At 38.8% G+C, this 19,113-nt stretch overlaps 2 protein-coding genes across 5 annotated transcripts; one reads left to right on the top strand and one right to left on the bottom strand.

The window, feature by feature from the left end:
* Positions 1 to 1,238: 1,238 nt before the first annotated feature.
* LOC122998890 (cytolytic toxin-beta-like) lies at positions 1,239 to 18,979 on the bottom strand. 4 transcript variants are annotated; one of them, XM_044375959.1, is made up of 4 exons: positions 18,833 to 18,979; positions 17,578 to 17,635; positions 16,857 to 17,389; positions 1,239 to 1,683 (listed from the first exon to the last, which is right to left on the bottom strand). In XM_044375959.1, exons 2-4 carry the CDS (start codon positions 17,633 to 17,635, stop codon positions 1,645 to 1,647), a joined length of 630 nt encoding a protein of 209 aa, XP_044231894.1. In that variant the 5' UTR covers positions 18,833 to 18,979; the 3' UTR covers positions 1,239 to 1,644. The 4 variants fall into 4 exon arrangements, with proteins under 4 accessions (XP_044231894.1, XP_044231891.1, XP_044231893.1 ...); XM_044375956.1 differs by lacking the exon at positions 18,833 to 18,979 and adding an exon at positions 17,911 to 18,081; XM_044375958.1 differs by lacking the exons at positions 16,857 to 17,389; positions 17,578 to 17,635; positions 18,833 to 18,979 and adding exons at positions 2,417 to 2,474; positions 4,452 to 4,599; positions 7,791 to 7,903 and having other exon boundaries at positions 1,239 to 2,216.
* LOC122998894 (stonustoxin subunit beta-like) lies at positions 11,158 to 13,411 on the top strand. Its single transcript, XM_044375964.1, has 3 exons — positions 11,158 to 11,809; positions 12,156 to 12,216; positions 12,727 to 13,411. The coding sequence occupies exons 1-3, from the start codon at positions 11,783 to 11,785 to the stop codon at positions 13,290 to 13,292; spliced, it is 654 nt and encodes a 217-aa protein (XP_044231899.1). The 5' UTR covers positions 11,158 to 11,782; the 3' UTR covers positions 13,293 to 13,411.
* Positions 18,980 to 19,113: the final 134 nt, after the last annotated feature.

Genomic DNA, 19,113 nt, shown 5'->3' with positions numbered 1-19,113 from the left:
AAATCAGTAACTATGTCAATCTTTTCACCTTTGATGAGAATATCAGCGTTAGGAGGTTGTACCATAGTTTTAGAGAAAAACATACCTTTTGTCTTGTTTACATTTAGACTCAGACATGATTGATCTCGCCAATGTGTGATCCTTTCCAATGCAATTGTTAGCTTAGCAGCAGCTAACTCAGCTGTTTTTGCATGTGTGTACACAACAGTGTCAGCTACATTACATAATAAATAGCTAAATAAACAACTAATACACTAACAATATAGAAAATGTCTTGTAGCTGCAGGTTGCTCTGTAGTAGAGGACTTCTGTGCTACTGTGGCACCAATGCTACTCTCTCCACCTTCAAAAAGAAAAAAAGCAATAATACAGCACATCATATCTTTTAATGTACCAATATAATACAATTAACAACTTTCTCCATCTATTCAAAGAACAGAGCAAAAGCACAATACCCTCCTCAGTTTACTGATATACACTAACAGTTACCCATCAAAGGTTAAAAAAGCCCTTTAACCAACACAAACATTAATTAACAGATCTTTAAGTTTCAACAAATGACAGCAGCCTGAATAGTGACAGAAGACGTTGTGTTGTCTCAATAATTTTAAATTATGAGCTCAAAGTATGAACTCACTGACTGAGATTTTCACCAAAACAAATCAATTTTCCAATAATATTTATCACATTAACTAGATATGCCAATTATGCCATCGATGTTTTTGAAGAAATTAGAAAGGGAACAACCACTTTTATTATTGATTGTCCAGTTTCTTTGCTGCTTTAGCACTGACAAAGGATAACGATGACACATCAGTAACATTAGTTACGTTCATCTTTGCGGCATCTCCTGCAAGCGCCTTTCTTATTTTCTCTCTCTCCCTCTCTGCTCCACTCTTCCTCTTTTTTCCACCATCCATCTTGCTGCTCAGTCATTTAGCCTCTAAATACACCTGCTGCCAAACTAAATGTGGAACTGCCAACAACTCTCTCTCTCTCTCTCTCTCTCTCTCTCTCTCTCTCTCTCTACCTCCACCGCCTGACTGTCACAGCGGGCAGGGCGGTGTTGAGTTCAGGGTCAAAAAAAAAAAAAAAAAAAAAGCAGCCAACACGTTCTGCTGTACCCAGAAGTGACAGACACAAATTCAATTTGTGGAACCATGGAGAAATCGATTAATATTATTATTATTAACATTATTATTATTAATAAAAAACATTAGACAACAAGTGTTTCCAGAAAAGGTGATTTATTTGAACACATGCATTCAGATTCTTTTCAGCATCAATAAAAAGCATCATTTCAATTTGAGTAACAGTTTAAAGTTAATACACATCACTTTAACCTGAAAACAAGCATGAAAGATCATTTAGTGACAACATAGAACTGACACAGATATGACAACTGTAAATTTCACCTAATACGTAGAATTGAGGCAAATCACCAGAAATGAAAATATTCTGTTCTTAAGTTTGTATTTCACTATGCAGGCCAAAGACACACAGAGCTACTTTGTATGTAGATTCAGGGTCAAAAACTACATTTTAACTTGTCTCAGCATCATTTTCTGCAACACACACAATTTAGTCTTAACACCCAAGACTTAGGATATGATTTCCTCTTTTTCATTACAGTGACCCTCAACATTAAGCACAGTTGTAATGCTCTTTGGGGCAAAGGGTCATCTTTGTGTCATTAACTATCCAAAACCCTGGAAAAAGAGCCTCTGTGAATTTTTCCTCAGATCGTGGTGCCTCATACAGGAGGGTCATGTCCTCCAGATCAGGGGTGACACTGAAGTACTGCAGGATGCCTGCCTCGGTGTCTAGGTACACTCCTACTCTGTTATTGAAGGAGCAGATGGGGGTAGTAATCTTATCGTTGCGGACATTATCATGCATGAACTCACGCACCACAATGTCCTCTAAACTCCAGGAGTAAGTGTTACGGCCAAGTCTACACTCATCACCGTCAGTATCCCTCGGGATTATTTCATAGGAGACTGCTATTCCAACCCCCTGAGGTCCCTCCCATTTTATCTCCCAGTAGTTCCTCCCAGTCAGACCCTGTTCACACAACAGCTCGGGGAAATGAAGGAATCTTTTGGGGTTCCCGTCTTTGTTTTGGGGAACATCGACCCGCTCCACTCCTTTTTTGTCTAAAGACACCTTGAGTTTGGAGTTAGCTGTGTCAGGGTCCAGAGTCAGATCCACCCAATCTGATGGGAGGAGAAAAACACAACGGGCAGATCAATCACACCAATCGTATAAAAGTTAATGTACAGTTCAATTACGCTCCATAAATGCAATTCGTTCCATTGTTTGTCTCAGATGCACTTAACCAGGTGATGAAACATATCTTAGTGTTTGTGTGTGTGTGTGTGTGTGTGTGTGTGTGTGTGTGTTAGAGGTGACTTACATTGTAGGAAGGTGTCTCTGTTGAAGGAGGGGATGGAACAGTCCTTTTCTCCTGCCATCTGTAGAATGAAAAAGTGAGAAAAAGTGAGTGACATATACATCATAATCTATTCAATGTCCAGAGACACAGACCTGCTGTAGATCCTCTCTCTATCTTAACGTATCAATATTGTGATCATCTCTTTGCTGCCATGCATGACTGCAATATATAGTGACTTCCCCCTTTCTTACCTTTGCATTAACAGCCATTTTGCTCATCTTTCAACAGAGAAAATGTTGGTTTGTTCTTCAGCAAAACAACTTGAAGCTCTCACTTCAAATGTCTGTGATGCAGTGGATTCAGATCAAGGTTGACTCAAATATATACAGTAGGTGTTTCCTGTCCAACTGCTGAACTGAATTTCTTCATACTGTCACTGAGTCATGTTTACGTTATATGTCCTCAGGTGTTGTTTGATGGTTTCTACTGAAAAAGGGATCGGTACATTTTCTGAACCTCTCCCAGATTTCCACACCTGTCTGTTTTGATTGATCACCAGCAGCTGTTGAAGCTGTCAGATGACATATATGTTTTCTATTGTAATTGATATTTTTGGACAATTTTACTGAATAATAGCCCAGAAACGTGACCACTCAAACACTGGCCTTTTGTCAAACTAAGCAGTGAGCCAACAGCAGCATTATAGGCTTATATTTATACTTATATACGTATATTTATACTTATCCAAAAATATCAATTACAATAGAAAACATATATGTCATTTTTAAGCTTCAATATTTTACATTTCGTTGCTTAATTTGTTCTTAAGCTGCTGAGGCCTGGTTGGGCCCCGTCCCCTTACTTGTAGCAGGAGCATCGTTGGGTTTACGGTGCATGGGGGCTCTAATACACCAGTAAATATGAGGGCTTTCCCTTCTTGTCTATGACCCGTGAGGAGCGTACAAAAATATGCATGTACAGGTATGAAACCAAACCATCCTTAGCTCTCAAATGAGGTTCAGGAAATGTACTGATCCCTTCTTCAGTGTACCCCCCTCCCCCAAAAAACAACACCTGGTGAATGTGGGTACGTGAGAGATGTGAATGAGGAAATATAACCTAAACATGACTCAGTGACAGTATGAAGAAATTCAGTTCAGCAGTTGGACAGGAAACACCTACTGTATATATTTGAGTCAACTTTGATCCTTGCATTAAAAATCCTTATATTTCCTCATTCACATCTCTCACGTACCCACATTCATCAGGTGTTGTTTTTTGGGGGAGGGGGTTCCACTGAATAAGGGATTGGTACATTTCCTGAACCTCTCTCAGATTTCTCAGATTTCCACACCTGTCTGTTTTGTCTTCACTTGGGTTAATGAAAAGTTGCACAATGTATTCTCATATGAACAGTATATTTCCTTGAGTTGCCTAATACCAACTCTGGGTCATTTAGCTGCTGAACTTCATGAAAGTCAGCTGCAGAAATGATGGTAATGAAATGTGACAGATGTAGTATGAGTATCTGTCCAAAAATATCAATGACAATAGAAAACAAACATGTCATTTGAGAGTTAAGGATGGTTTGGTTTCACTCCGGGTAGGTTGCACTTCTGGAATATGGTGACACTGGAGGATGCTTTGATGACCTGGTAAAATTATGGCAATAAGTTCACAAACATAATGATCATTGTAGCTGGTCAGAGAGTGTGTTGTGTGTTTTGTTTGACAATACTAAGCCATAAATTGTACACAAAGTATTGTGGGTAACTGAGTTTTATGACAAACTACAGGTATGTATCTGCATTAACATACAGTATGTTTCAATACAGCTGGTGACAGCCAGGATGAATTCAGTTTCATTACATCTCCTTTATAACCACCTCCTGACTAAATAATCATTTGTAAAATGAAATAAAATACCATAAATGTTTGTTTTTCATGAAAATTATACATAATATAATTCAGTATATATTTTTGTGTTAGTGGACCATGAACCTCAACCTGCATTTGTAACTGAAGAGCAATTTACAGAAAAAGTGTTGAGTTGTACCTCGGTAGATAAACTCAGTCCTGCATCTATACAGCTGACATGAAGTCTTGCTGATAACCTTTCAAGCAAATATTCAATACAAGGCAGCAGCAGGTCCTGCAGTCAGAAATGATGAGAGAGCTGAGAGCTTCTATCTTTCTCCATGTGACTGGGGAAGAAAACAGAAGAGAAGAAAAAACTTTATCAATTCTGAAGGAAATTCTTATACCAGAGTTTGTATAGTTATTTTTTTGTTTACTGTCTTCTGTGTAGTGGCTGGTCCTTAAAACTAATTGCACTTATTTGAGTAAATATTGCTCAAATATAGCACATCCTAAAGACAAGGATATTGATATTGCACATCGTCGACACATGAGAAAAAAGATGAAACTGACATTTAAATCTGCTTTCAGCTTGATGAGACAAATTTGACCAAGTCAGAACATCATGTTTGAGGAGTTTAAATGCTTTACTTCTGATCAGAAACAGGCAATTAATGGATCACACCATCAACTGTATGCATTTTGAACATGTGTCATGTCAAGAACGCAGTTAGCATGAGACATCACCGATCCTGCATATGTCTGACCCTGCAAGGGAAAAACCTGCCCACCAAAACCTCCACAGCCATGAAGGCTGCAACAGTTACACACTCAAAGCTGTGAACAGTGACTTCAGTGCAAGGAGGACATTGTCTTTTTACCTTGCCTGTTCTGCAGAAAGCTGCAAATGACCAAACTGTTCCTGGCTTCCCTTCATTGAGCCTTTCAGTCTCAAAAATTGTAAAATGCCTTTCAGATGGATGCAACACTCTTGAAATAGCTAAACTATTGAGGTGTAACCACCGGACAATCAAACGTTTTGTTGCATATAGTTGACAGGGTTGCAAAAAACACATGGAGAAGAAAAGGCGCAAAGTTACTGTAAAAAACTTGAGTAGAATTAAATGTGAAGATACCAGGAACTCATTATTCACCAGTGCCACCATATTCCAGTAGTGCAACCTACCCGGAGTGTCCAGAGGCACAAAGTGTGAAGTGCTCAGAGACATGGCCAACAAAGTAAAGAAGGCTGAAACACGACCACTACTGAATAAGATTCACAAGTTGAAGTGTCAAGATTGAGGCAAGAAATACCTGAAGACAGATTTTTCAAAGGTTTTATGGACAGATGAAATGAGAGACTCTTGATGGACCAGACGGAGGGGCCTGGGGCTGGATCACTAATGGACATGGAGGGGTACTGGTATGGGCTGCTATCATTACGGATGAGTTAGTTGGACCTTTTCGGATTGAAGATGGACTGAAAATCAACGTATCAACAGAGTACTATTGTCACTCTGTGAAATTTAGATTACACAACTGTTTTTTACTCCCTTTGCCGTTAGACCAGCAGTCGGCTTGGCAACATGGTGACTGACAGCTCACCTCCAGATTTATTAGTGCAAGCAGGGACACAAACATGGCCCCAAGTTTATTCAGTTTATATCAGTTTCTACAAAATCTACACAAACTGATTCATTTTGTTCTGATATGTGTAGCTAGCTTTGAATTACAGACAGTCCGTGTTTCTTATTTGTCTGAGCAACTTATTTGAAATGTGTTGCAGCGTGTTTAACTAAGACTGTTATTCTGTAGATCTTTGGAAAAAAGGATTTTTAACGCAAGGATCAAAGTTGACTCAAATATATACAGTAGGTGTTTCCTGTCCAACTGCTGAACTGAATTTCTTCATACTGTCACTGAGTCATGTTTAGGTTATATGTCCTCAGGTGTTGTTTGATGGTTTCTACTGAAAAAGGGATCGGTACATTTTCTGAACCTCTCCCAGATTTCCACACCTGTCTGTTTTGATTGATCACCAGCAGCTGTTGAAGCTGTCAGATGACATATATGTTTTCTATTGTAATTGATATTTTTGGACAATTTTACTGAATAATAGCCCAGAAACGTGACCACTCAAACACTGGCCTTTTGTCAAACTAAGCAGTGAGCCAACAGCAGCATTATAGGCTTATATTTATACTTATATACGTATATTTATACTTATCCAAAAATATCAATTACAATAGAAAACATATATGTCACTTTTAAGCTTCAATATTTTACATTTCGTTGCTTAATTTGTTCTTAAGCTGCTGAGGCCTGGTTGGGCCCCGTCCCCTTACTTGTAGCAGGAGCATCGTTGGGTTTACGGTGCATGGGGGCTCTAATACACCAGTAAATATGAGGGCTTTCCCTTCTTGTCTATGACCCGCGAGGAGCGTACAAAAATATGCATGTACAGGTATGAAACCAAACCATCCTTAGCTCTCAAATGAGGTTCAGGAAATGTACTGATCCCTTCTTCAGTGTACCCCCCTCCCCAAAAAACAACACCTGGTGAATGTGGGTACGTGAGAGATGTGAATGAGGAAATATAACCTAAACATGACTCAGTGACAGTATGAATAAATTCAGTTCAGCAGTTGGACAGGAGACACCTACTGTATATATTTGAGTCAACTTTGATCCTTGCATTAAAAATCCTTATATTTCCTCATTCACATCTCTCACGTACCCACATTCATCAGGTGTTGTTTTTTGGGGGAGGGGGTTCCACTGAATAAGGGATTGGTACATTTCCTGAACCTCTCTCAGATTTCTCAGATTTCCACACCTGTCTGTTTTGTCTTCACTTGGGTTAATGAAAAGTTGCACAATGTATTCTCATATGAACAGTATATTTCCTTGAGTTGCCTAATACCAACTCTGGGTCAGTTTGCTGCTGAACTTCATGAAAGTCAGCTGCAGAAATGATGGTAATGAAATGTGACAGATGTAGTATGAGTATCTGTCCAAAAATATCAATGACAATAGAAAACAAACATGTCATTTGAGAGTTAAGGATGGTTTGGTTTCACTCCGGGTAGGTTGCACTTCTGGAATATGGTGACACTGGAGGATGCTTTGATGACCTGGTAAAATTATGGCAATAAGTTCACAAACATAATGATCATTGTAGCTAGTCAGAGAGTGTGTTGTGTGTTTTGTTTGACAATGCTAAGCCATAAATTGTACACAAAGTATTGTGGGTAACTGAGTTTTATGACAAACTACAGGTATGTATCTGCATTAACATACAGTATGTTTCAATACAGCTGGTGACAGCCAGGATGAATTCAGTTTCATTACATCTCCTTTATAACCACCTCCTGACTAAATAATCATTTGTAAAATGAAATAAAATACCATAAATGTTTGTTTTTCATGAAAATTATACATAATATAATTCAGTATATATTTTTGTGTTAGTGGACCATGAACCTCAACCTGCATTTGTAACTGAAGAGCAATTTACAGAAAAAGTGTTGAGTTGTACCTCGGTAGATAATCTCAGTCCTGCATCTATACAGCTGACATGAAGTCTTGCTGATAACCTTTCAAGCAAATATTCAATACAAGGCAGCAGCAGGTCCTGCAGTCAGAAATGATGAGAGAGCTGAGAGTTTCTATCTTTCTCCATGTGACTGGGGAAGAAAACAGAAGAGAAGAAAAAACTTTATGAATTCTGAAGGAAATTCTTATACCAGAGTTTGTATAGTTATTTTTTTGTTTACTGTCTTCTGTGTAGTGGCTGGTCCTTAAAACTAATTGCTCTTATTTGAGTAAATATTGCACAAATATAGCACATCCTAAAGACAAGGATATTGACATTGCACATCGTCGACACATGAGAAAAAAGATGAAACTGACATTTAAATCTGCTTTCAGCTTGATGAGACAAATTTGACCAAGTCAGAACATCACGTTTGAGGAGTTTAAATGCTTTACTTCTGATCAGAAACAGGCAATTAATGGATCACACCATCAACTGTATGCATTTTGAACATGTGTCATGTCAAGAACGCAGTTAGCATGAGACATCACCGATCCTGCATATGTCTGACCCTGCAAGGGAAAAACCTGCCCACCAAAACCTCCACAGCCATGAAGGCTGCAACAGTTACACACTCAAAGCTGTGAACTGTGACTTCAGTGCAAGGAGGACATTGTCTTTTTACCTTGCCTGTTCTGCAGAAAGCTGCAAATGACCAAACTGTTCCTGGCTTCCCTTCATTGAGCCTTTCAGGCTCAAAAATTGTAAAATGCCTTTCAGATGGATGCAACACTCTTGAAATAGCTAAACTATTGAGGCGTAACCACCGGACAATCAAACGTTTTGTTGCATATAGTTGACAGGGTTGCAAAAACACATGGAGAAGAAAAGGCGCAAAGTTACTGTAAAAAACTTGAGTAGAATTAAATGTGAAGATACCAGGAACTCATTATTCACCAGTGCCACCATATTCCAGTAGTGCAACCTACCCGGAGTGTCCAGAGGCACAAAGTGTGAAGTGCTCAGAGACATGGCCAACAAGGTAGAGAAGGCTGAAACACGACCACTACTGAATAAGATTCACAAGTTGAAGTGTCAAGATTGAGGCAAGAAATACCTGAAGACAGATTTTTCAAAGGTCTTATGGACAGATGAAATGAGAGACTCTTGATGGACCAGACAGAGGGGCCTGGGGCTGGATCACTAATGGACATGGAGGGGTACTGGTATGGGCTGCTATCATTACGGATGAGTTAGTTGGACCTTTTCGGATTGAAGATGGACTGAAAATCAACGTATCAACAGAGTACTATTGTCACTCTGTGAAATTTAGATTACACAACTGTTTTTTACTCCCTTTGCCGTTAGACCAGCAGTCGGCTTGGCAACATGGTGACTGACAGCTCACCTCCAGATTTATTAGTGCAAGCAGGGACACAAACATGGCCCCAAGTTTATTCAGTTTATATCAGTTTCTACAAAATCTACACAAACTGATTCATTTTGTTCTGATATGTGTAGCTAGCTTTGAATTACAGACAGTCCGTGTTTCTTATTTGTCTGAGCAACATATTTGAAATGTGTTGCAGCATGTTTAACTAAGACTGTTATTCTGTAGATCTTTGGAAAAAACGCAAGGATCAAAGTTGACTCAAATATATACAGTAGGTGTTTCCTGTCCAACTGCTGAACTGAATTTCTTCATACTGTCACTGAGTCATGTTTAGGTTATATGTCCTCAGGTGTTGTTTGATGGTTTCTACTGAAAAAGGGATCGGTACATTTTCTGAACCTCTCCCAGATTTCCACACCTGTCTGTTTTGATTGATCACCAGCAGCTGTTGAAGCTTTCAGATGACATATATGTTTTCTATTGTAATTGATATTTTTGGATAATTTTACTGAATAATAGCCTAGAAACGTGACCACTCAAACATTGGCCTTTTGTCAAATTAAGCAGTGAGCCAACAGCAGCATTATAGGCTTATATTTACACTTACGGATATATATTTTATAAGGAAAACATTTTTTATAGAAAACATATGTCATTTTTAAGCTTCAATATTTTGCATTTCGTTGCTTAATTAGGGCCTGAGCACCGAAGGTGTATTTCCTGTGTTTGTTTGTTTCTTTCTTTCTTTTTATTCCGCCACTTCAGACCTAAATTTGACCCCCTAAACATGATCAAAAACTCACCAAATTTGGCACGCACATCGGGTCTGGTGAAATATTTGATAAAATATAAAAATTAATCCTCAAAGCACCAAAATGTGCTCTCTAGCGCCACCTATGTAACAAAAATGGCCGCCACGGCCTGTAGGAATGTCATAGAAAGATCAAACCAAAACCAACTTATTCATCTCATCAAGACCTAAAAATCATATACTGACACCCCTGACCTAAATCCAACAGGAAGTCTGCAATTAGCCTTTCAAAATAAGACTTTTTCTCAATTTTGGCTCCCGAACAAACGCTATCTCCTCCAAGGGCGTTAATGTTATCAGCTTTAATACATGACTTATGACACTGTGCTGAAAAAACGTTGTTAAAACTTTGTATAAATTTTGGTGTTATTATCATTTATTTTACAATAATTATAGGTCTTATATGTATAATTCAGTAGTGGGAATGACCTATGAGAGGAAGGGAAAAAATGGAGTGAGGGTGACAGTTTATTGATAAAGTGCTGCAGAAAAATAAAATCTAAACTACAGTTTGTAGCTCTGTACTGCAGTTTTTCCTTTACTAGGGCCCGAGCACCTAGCAGTTCGCTCACACTCTCCATTCAAATATATGAGTATTTTTCTGTGTCCAGCTGCAGTTACTTGTTGTCTCTACACACCTGACAGTACACATGTCAATCAAACTTTGGCCAGGTCATGTGGATTAAAAGTCTTTACTTTTCTAAAAATAGACTTGATGAAAATTAGAAAATTAATTTGTTTTACACACAAACTCGTCAAAGGTTTTCAATTTATTTATTGAAATTAAAGTGAATGGGCCCAAAACTTGCATCATTTTGATGACACAGGTGTGAGCAAGGCAGCCATGTCTCACTCTGCAGAAAATTCTCATCCTCACACTGTTGAGATTTGATGTTTCGCCATGACAGAGGTAGTTCCTATAACTTTATTGTAAATGCTCCAGTCTGCACCAAACTTTACATGTTTGATAAGAGTCCCGGCCTTATCAAACATGCCTGACGTGCGTGAAGGTGTGAGGGCCCGTTCAACGCTGCTTGCAGCTTTAATTTGTTCTTAATCTGCTGAGGCCTGGTTGGGCCCCGTCCCCTTAGTTGTACTAGGGGCATCGTTGGGTTTACGGTGCATGGGGGCTCTAATACACCAGTAAATATGAGGGCTTTCCCTTCTTGTCTATGACCCGCAAGGAACGCTGTAGTCAAAATAAAAATATGCATGTACAGGTATGAAACCAAACCATCCTTTGCTTTCAAATGACATGTTTGTTTTCTATTGTCATTGATATTTTTGGACAGGTACTCTCTGATTCCCGACTAAATGAATAAATATATCTGTCACATTTCATTACCATCATTTCTGCAGCTGACTTTCATGAAGTTCAGCAGCTAACTGACCCAGAGTTGGTATTAGGCAACTCAAGGAAATATACTGTTCATATGAGAATACATTGTGCAACTTTTAATTAATCCAAGTGAAGACAAAACAGACAGGTGTGGAAATCTGAGAAATCTGAGAGAGGTTCAGGAAATGTACCGATCCCTTCTTCAGTGGAACCCCCTCCCCCAAAAAACAACACCTGATGAATGTGGGTGTGTGAGAGATGTGAATGAGGAAATATAACCTAAACATGACTCAGTGACAGTATGAAGAAATTCAGTTCAGCAGTTGGACAGGAAACACCTACTGTATATATTTGAGTCAACCTTGATCTGAATCCACTGCATCACAGACATTTGAAGTGAGAGCTTCAAGTTGTTTTGCTGAAGAACAAACCAACATTTTCTCTGTTGAAAGATGAGCAAAATGGCTGTTAATGCAAAGGTAAGAAAGGGGGAAGTCACTATATATTGCAGTCATGCATGGCAGCATAGAGATGATCACAATATTGATACGTGAAGTTGACTTTCATGGGACGATTTGTAACCAAATGAGGTTGGAAGATATTTCAATGTATTTTTTCAGCTAAATATGACATTTGTAACTGTGAGACTAGATGAGCAGATAGAGAGAGGATCTACAGCAGGTCTGTGTCTCTGGACATTGAATAGATTATGATGTATGTCTCATGTTGCTGTGTGTGACAGTGTGTGTAATGAAGTGTGGAAGCACTTTGGTTTGTTTTATTCAGGACTTGACCTCACAAATCATTCACTTTTTCATTCTACAGGTGGCAGCAGAAAAGAAAGACAGGTCCATCCCTTCCTATAACAGAGAGTGGTACCTACAATGTAAGTCACCTCAACACACACACACACACACACACACACACAAAATACAGACAACGGGAGAGAATTCCAATAGCTTTGAACTAAAAATGTAGAAAACAAGGTAAAACTGATAAGCTGAACGCCCGACTTAATTGCTATGGCGTATATTATTATTACTTTATATAAACTGCATCTGACATTTGTTCATCCCTGCTTTCATTGACATTTTTATTCATTTTTATTGTACTTTTTTGTGATGCAGTATTTCCTTTACTGTTTTATTGTCATTGTGTCTACTATGGTTGTTATCATTCCTTGTTACAATCCGAATCTTCCCTTGTGGGACAATAAAATGAACAATGGAAAGATTGTGCACGGAACTAAATTAAATATTGTTTTTACCAATTATGAAGTGAATCTGAGACAAATATTAAATTATAGATGTCATGTATGGAACGTGATAAACTGTACATTAACTTCTATAAGAGTGGTGTGATTGATCTGCTCGTTGTGCTTCTCTCCTCCCATCAGATTGGGTAGATCTGACTCTGGACCCTGACACAGCTTACTCCAAACTCAAGCTGTCTGAGAAGAACAAAAAAGTGGAGTTGACCGATGTTACCCAAACCCATGATGAGAGCCTCAAAAGATTCCGCTATGTACCCCAGGTGCTGTGTAAAGAGGGTCTGACTACTGGGAGGAGCTACTGGGAGATAGACTGGGTTGGAGCTAAGGGGGCTGGAATTGCAGTCTCCTATGACACAATCCGCAGGGACACTGCTGGTGATGAGTGTAGATTTGGATGCAACCCTCAATCCTGGAGGTTTCAGGATGGTGTGCAACGTGATTTCTTGTACAATGATTGGAAGACCCCCATCTCCTCCTACAACAACATAATAGGAGTGTACCTAGATGTTGAGGCAGGTACCCTGCAGTACTACGGTGTCACCCCTGATAGGGAGGAGATGGTCCTCCTGTATGAGGCACCACAATTTAATGCCAAAGATGTTCCTCTTTATCCAGGGTTTTGGTTGTGTGAAGGGACCAAGCTGACGATCTGCCCTAAACAGCAGTGCAAGAAGTCCCAGAGGACCTGAGACTTCTTGGAGGAAAGTTTAGGGAATTGTGGCATTAAAGTGGAATTACAGAAAGTATTTGGACAAATGAAAACATATTTTTGCACTGTTACATAAAAAACAATGTACACAGATGTAACTTTAAATTACGTCTTTTTCTGAATAAAACCGTAAATTTAAGAACCTAAACAAATTGTACCGCTCATAACTTAATTCTACTGATCATCATATTCAACATTTTTTTGTGATTTGAGGTTTTTGTATCTGTTTCAGCTCTATGGATTCAATAAATGTCTTTTCCTGTTTTACTGTTACAGCTTCAAGGCGTTCATGTCTTAAACTGTACCACTCTTTACCAATACAATCTCATTTCACATTAGCATTGCTGTCTTGTGGGTCTGTGGGAATTGAAAGCTATATGTTTTCACTTTTTGTATCCATTAAAGTCACTCCTGAAAATAGAACTGTAGTTTGTATTGCTGTAAATGTTTGTATGACAGAAAATGAATGTTAGTGTTCACATAAAACACAAGAGTGATGAGAGCAGTTTGCAGTCTCCACCTTCAAGTCCTTGATCTGTATAATATATATAATATATATATATATATACTGTATAATATATATAATATACTTGATCTGGTACTATCAAAAAGGTTAACCATTGACAATGTTTCCATGTCTCATATCCCTGTCTCTGATCACTACTGTGTGTCTTATCTGTAACTACAACCACAAAAGATTTCACGGTGCAAAAGCGGTTCTTAGATGATGCTGCAGAAAATGAGTTTGCCGAGCTTGTAAGTACTTTTGATCCATATAGTGTGAACTGCTCACCTGACAAAAATGATTGCTGCCCATAACCAAAAGATCAAAAATTCCCTAAATAAGGTGGCACCACTCAAGGTCAAAAGGAAGCCTTGTGTAAAGACATCATCATGGATAGACAGCACTATCAGCAAGCTGAGGAGGTCTTGTAGAGCAGTGGAAAGGAGATGGAGAAATTCCTCATCCCTACCTATAACAACATTGTACGCACTATGAGAAGGGCTTCTTTTTCCAAGATCATCTCAGAAAACAACAGAAATCCCAGAATACTGTTATCTACCATCAATAGATTGTTGAACCCTGCCCCTGCCTCTGATCTTCTTACCCAAGCCTCCTGGTGACCTCTGCAGGCAACCTTGTGAACAGCAGGCAACAATGAGAACATTTTCTAACATCTCAAACTCAGAAGTTTGAAGGATTGTAGCTACAAGTAAATCTTCCAGCTGTTGCCTTGACCCAGTTCCATCTGCACTCATTAAGAAGGTCTTCAATAGTATTTCAAACACAGTCATGAATGTCATTAATACATCCCTTGATCCTGATCATTTCAGAACTGCTGTTGTGAAACCTCTACTGAAGAAACCTAACTTAGATTGTGGAGTTCTAAGCAATTACTGACCCATATCAAACCTCCCCTTTCTAAGCAAGATACTAGAAAAAGTTGTCTTCAACCAACTAAACAATTTTCTAAATGAGAACAATGTCCCGGAGAAATTTCAATCTGGTTTCAGAGCCAATCACAGCACAGAAACTGCTCTCAAGTTAGTGATCTGAGAATTAGCACTGATGCTAATAAAGTATCTGCTCTGTTCTTCCTGATTTAAGTGTAGCATTTGATACACGAAATCCGAAAGGTTTTATGTCTGTTTCTCCAGCCTGCCCCCAACATGTGATGCAATAAGACATCTGGGAAAGAATCATAGCTGCATAAATATCTTGGCTGCGTCCAAAGAGAGACAGTTTCTAACATGTCTCAAATTTGCTAGGTTGTATTTTATGGTTTTAACTGTTTTTTAAACATGTTTCTTAAAGTTTAAATTTGGATCCAGTGTCACACCAAGATATTTCAAATCAGTAACTATGTCAATCTTTTCACCTTTGATGAGAATATCAGTGTTAGGAGGTTGTACCATAGTTTTAGAGAAAAACATACCTTTTGTCTTGTTTACATTTAGACTCAGACATGATTGATCTCGCCAATGTGTGATCCTTTCCAATGCAATTGTTAGCTTAGCAGCAGCTAACTCAGCTGTTTTTGCATGTGTGTACACAACAGTGTCAGCTACATTACATAATAAATAGCTAAATAAACAACTAATACACTAACAATATAGAAAATGTCTTGTAGCTGCAGGTTGCTCTGTAGTAGAGGACTTCTGTGCTACTGTGGCACCAATGCTACTCTCTCCACCTTCAAAAAGAAAAAAAGCAATAATACAGCACATCATATCTTTTAATGTACCAATATAATACAATTAACAACTTTCTCCATCTATTCAAAGAACAGAGCAAAAGCACAATACCCTCCTCAGTTTACTGATATACACTAACAGTTACCCATCAAAGGTTAAAAAAGCCCTTTAACCAACACAAACATTAAATAACAGATCTTTAAGTTTCAACAAATGACAGCAGCCTGAATAGTGACAGAAGACGTTGTGTTGTCTCAATAATTTTAAATTATGAGCTCAAAGTATGAACTCACTGACTGAGATTTTCACCAAAACAAATCAATTTTCCAATAATATTTATCACATTAACTAGATATGCCAATTATGCCATCGATGTTTTTGAGGAAATTAGAAAGGGAACAACCACTTTTATTATTGATTGTCCAGTTTCTTTGCTGCTTTAGCACTGACAAAGGATAATGATGACACATCAGTAACATTAGTTACGTTCATCTTTGCGGCATCTCCTGAAAGCGCCTTTCTTATTTTCTCTCTCTCCCTCTCTGCTCCACTCTTCCTCTTTTTTCCACCATCCATCTTGCTGCTCAGTCATTTAGCCTCTAAATACACCTGCTGCCAAACTAAATGTGTAACTGCCAACAACTCTCTCTCTCTCTCTCTCTCTCTCTCTCTCTCTCTCTCTCTCTCTCTCTACCTCCACCGCCTGACTGTCACAGCGGGCAGGGCGGTGTTGAGTTCAGGGTCAAAAGAAAAAAAGAAAAAAAAAGCAGCCAACACATTCTGCTGTACCCAGAAGTGACAGACACAAATTCAATTTGTGGAACCATGAAATCGATTAATATTATTATTATTAACATTATTATTATTAATAAAAAACATTAGACAACAAGTGTTTCCAGAAAAGGTGATTTATTTGAACACATGCATTCAGATTCTTTTCCACAGCAATAAAAAGCATCATTTCAATTTGAGTAACAGTTTAAAGTTAATACACATCACTTTAACCTGAAAACAAGCATGAAAGATCATTTAGTGACAACATAGAACTGACACAGATATGACAACTGTAAATTTCACCTAATACATAGAATTGAGGCAAATCACCAGAAATGAAAATATTCTGTTCTTAAGTTTGTATTTCACTATGCAGGCCAAAGACACACAGAGCTACTTTGTATGTAGATTCAGGGTCAAAAACTACATTTTAACTTGTCTCAGCATCATTTTCTGCAACACACACAATTTAGTCTTAACACCCAAGACTTAGGATATAATTTTCTCCTTTTCATTACAGTGACCCTCAACATTAAGCACAGCTCTTTGGGAACTCTTTGGCGCAAAGGGTCATCTTTGTGTCATTAACTATCCAAAACCCTGGAAAAAGAGCCTCTGTGAATTTTTCCTCAGATCGTGGTGCCTCATACAGGAGGGTCATGTCCTCCAGATCAGGGGTGACACTGAAGTACTGCAGGATGCCTGCCTCGGTGTCTAGGTACACTCCTACTCTGTTATTGAAGGAGCAGATGGGGGTAGTAATCTTATCGTTGCGGACATTATCATGCATGAACTCACGCACCACAATGTCCTCTAAACTCCAGGAGTAAGTGTTACGGCCAAGTCTACACTCATCACCGTCAGTATCCCTCGGGATTATTTCATAGGAGACTGCTATTCCAACCCCCTGAGGTCCCTCCCATTTTATCTCCCAGTAGTTCCTCCCAGTCAGACCCTGTTCACACAGCAGCTCGGGGAAATGAAGGAATCTTTTGGGGTTCCCGTCTTTGTTTTGGGGAACATCGACCCGCTCCACTCCTTTTTTGTCTAAAGACACCTTGAGTTTGGAGTTAGCTGTGTCAGGGTCCAGAGTCAGATCCACCCAATCTGATGGGAGGAGAAAAACACAACGGGCAGATCAATCACACCAATCGTATAAAAGTTAATGTACAGTTCAATTACGCTCCATAAATGCAATTTGTTCCATTATTTGTCTCAGATGCACTTAACCAGGTGATGAAACATATCTTTGTGTGTGTGTGTGTGTGTGTGTGTGTGTGTTAGAGGTGACTTACATTGTAGGAAGGTGTCTCTGTTGAAGGAGGGGATGGAACAGTCCTTTTCTCCTGCCATCTGTAGAATGAAAAAGTGAGAAAAAGTGAGTGACATATACATCATAATCTATTCAATGTCCAGAGACACAGACCTGCTGTAGATCCTCTCTCTATCTGCTCATCTAGTCTCACAGTTACAAATGTCATATTTAGCTGAAAAAATACATTGAAATATCTTCCAACCTCATTTGGTTACAAATCGTCCCATGAAAGTCAACTTAACGTATCAATATCGTGATCATCTCTATGCTGCCATGCATGACTGCAATATATAGTGACTTCCCCCTTTCTTACCTTTGCATTAACAGCCATTTTGCTCATCTTTCAACAGAGAAAATGTTGGTTTGTTCTTCAGCAAAACAACTTGAAGCTCTCACTTCAAATGTCTGTGATGCAGTGGATTCAGATCAAGGTTGACTCAAATATATACAGTAGGTGTTTCCTGTCCAACTGCTGAACTGAATTTCTTCATACTGTCACTGAGTCATGTTTACGTTATATGTCCTCAGGTGTTGTTTGATGGTTTCTACTGAAAAAGGGATCGGTACATTTTCTGAACCTCTCCCAGATTTCCACACCTGTCTGTTTTGATTGATCACCAGCAGCTGTTGAAGCTTTCAGATGACATATATGTTTTCTATTGTAATTGATATTTTTGGACAATTTTACTGAATAATAGCCCAGAAACGTGACCACTCAAACATTGGCCTTTTGTCAAACTAAGCAGTGAGCCAACAGCAGCATTATAGGCTTATATTTATACTTATATACGTATATTTATACTTATCCAAAAATATCAATTACAATAGAAAACATATATGTCATTTTTAAGCTTCAATATTTTACATTTCGTTGCTTAATTTGTTGTTAATCTGCTGAGGCCTGGTTGGGCCCCGTCCCCTTACTTGTAGCAGGAGCATCGTTGGGTTTACGGTGCATGGGGGCTCTAATACACCAGTAAATATGAGGGCTTTCCCTTCTTGTCTATGACCCGCGAGGAGCGTACAAAAATATGCATGTACAGGTATGAAACCAAACCATCCTTAGCTCTCAAATGAGGTTCAGGAAATGTACTGATCCCTTCTTCAGTGGCCCCCCCTCCCCAAAAAACAACACCTGGTGAATGTGGGTGTGTGAGAGATGTGAATGAGGACCATGAACCTCAACCGGCATTTGTAACTGAAGAGCAATTTACAGAAAAAGTGTTGAGTTGTACCTCGGTAGATAAACTCAGTCCTGCATCTATACAGCTGACATGAAGTCTTGCTGATAACCTTTCAAGCAAATATTCAATACAAGGCAGCAGCAGGTCCTGCAGTCAGAAATGATGAGAGAGCTGAGAGCTTCTATCTTTCTCCATGTGACTGGGGAAGAAAACAGAAGAGAAGAAAAAACTTTATCAATTCTGAAGGAAATTCTTATACCAGAGTTTGTATAGTTATTTTTTTGTTTACTGTCTTCTGTGTAGTGGCTGGTCCTTAAAACTAATTGCACTTA

Source organism: Thunnus albacares, chromosome 15 (assembly GCF_914725855.1).
Source record: "Thunnus albacares chromosome 15, fThuAlb1.1, whole genome shotgun sequence".
Lineage (NCBI taxonomy): Eukaryota > Metazoa > Chordata > Actinopteri > Scombriformes > Scombridae > Thunnus > Thunnus albacares.
Note: the sequence above shows the minus strand (reverse complement) of the source record. Positions and strands in the feature narration are given on the sequence as shown.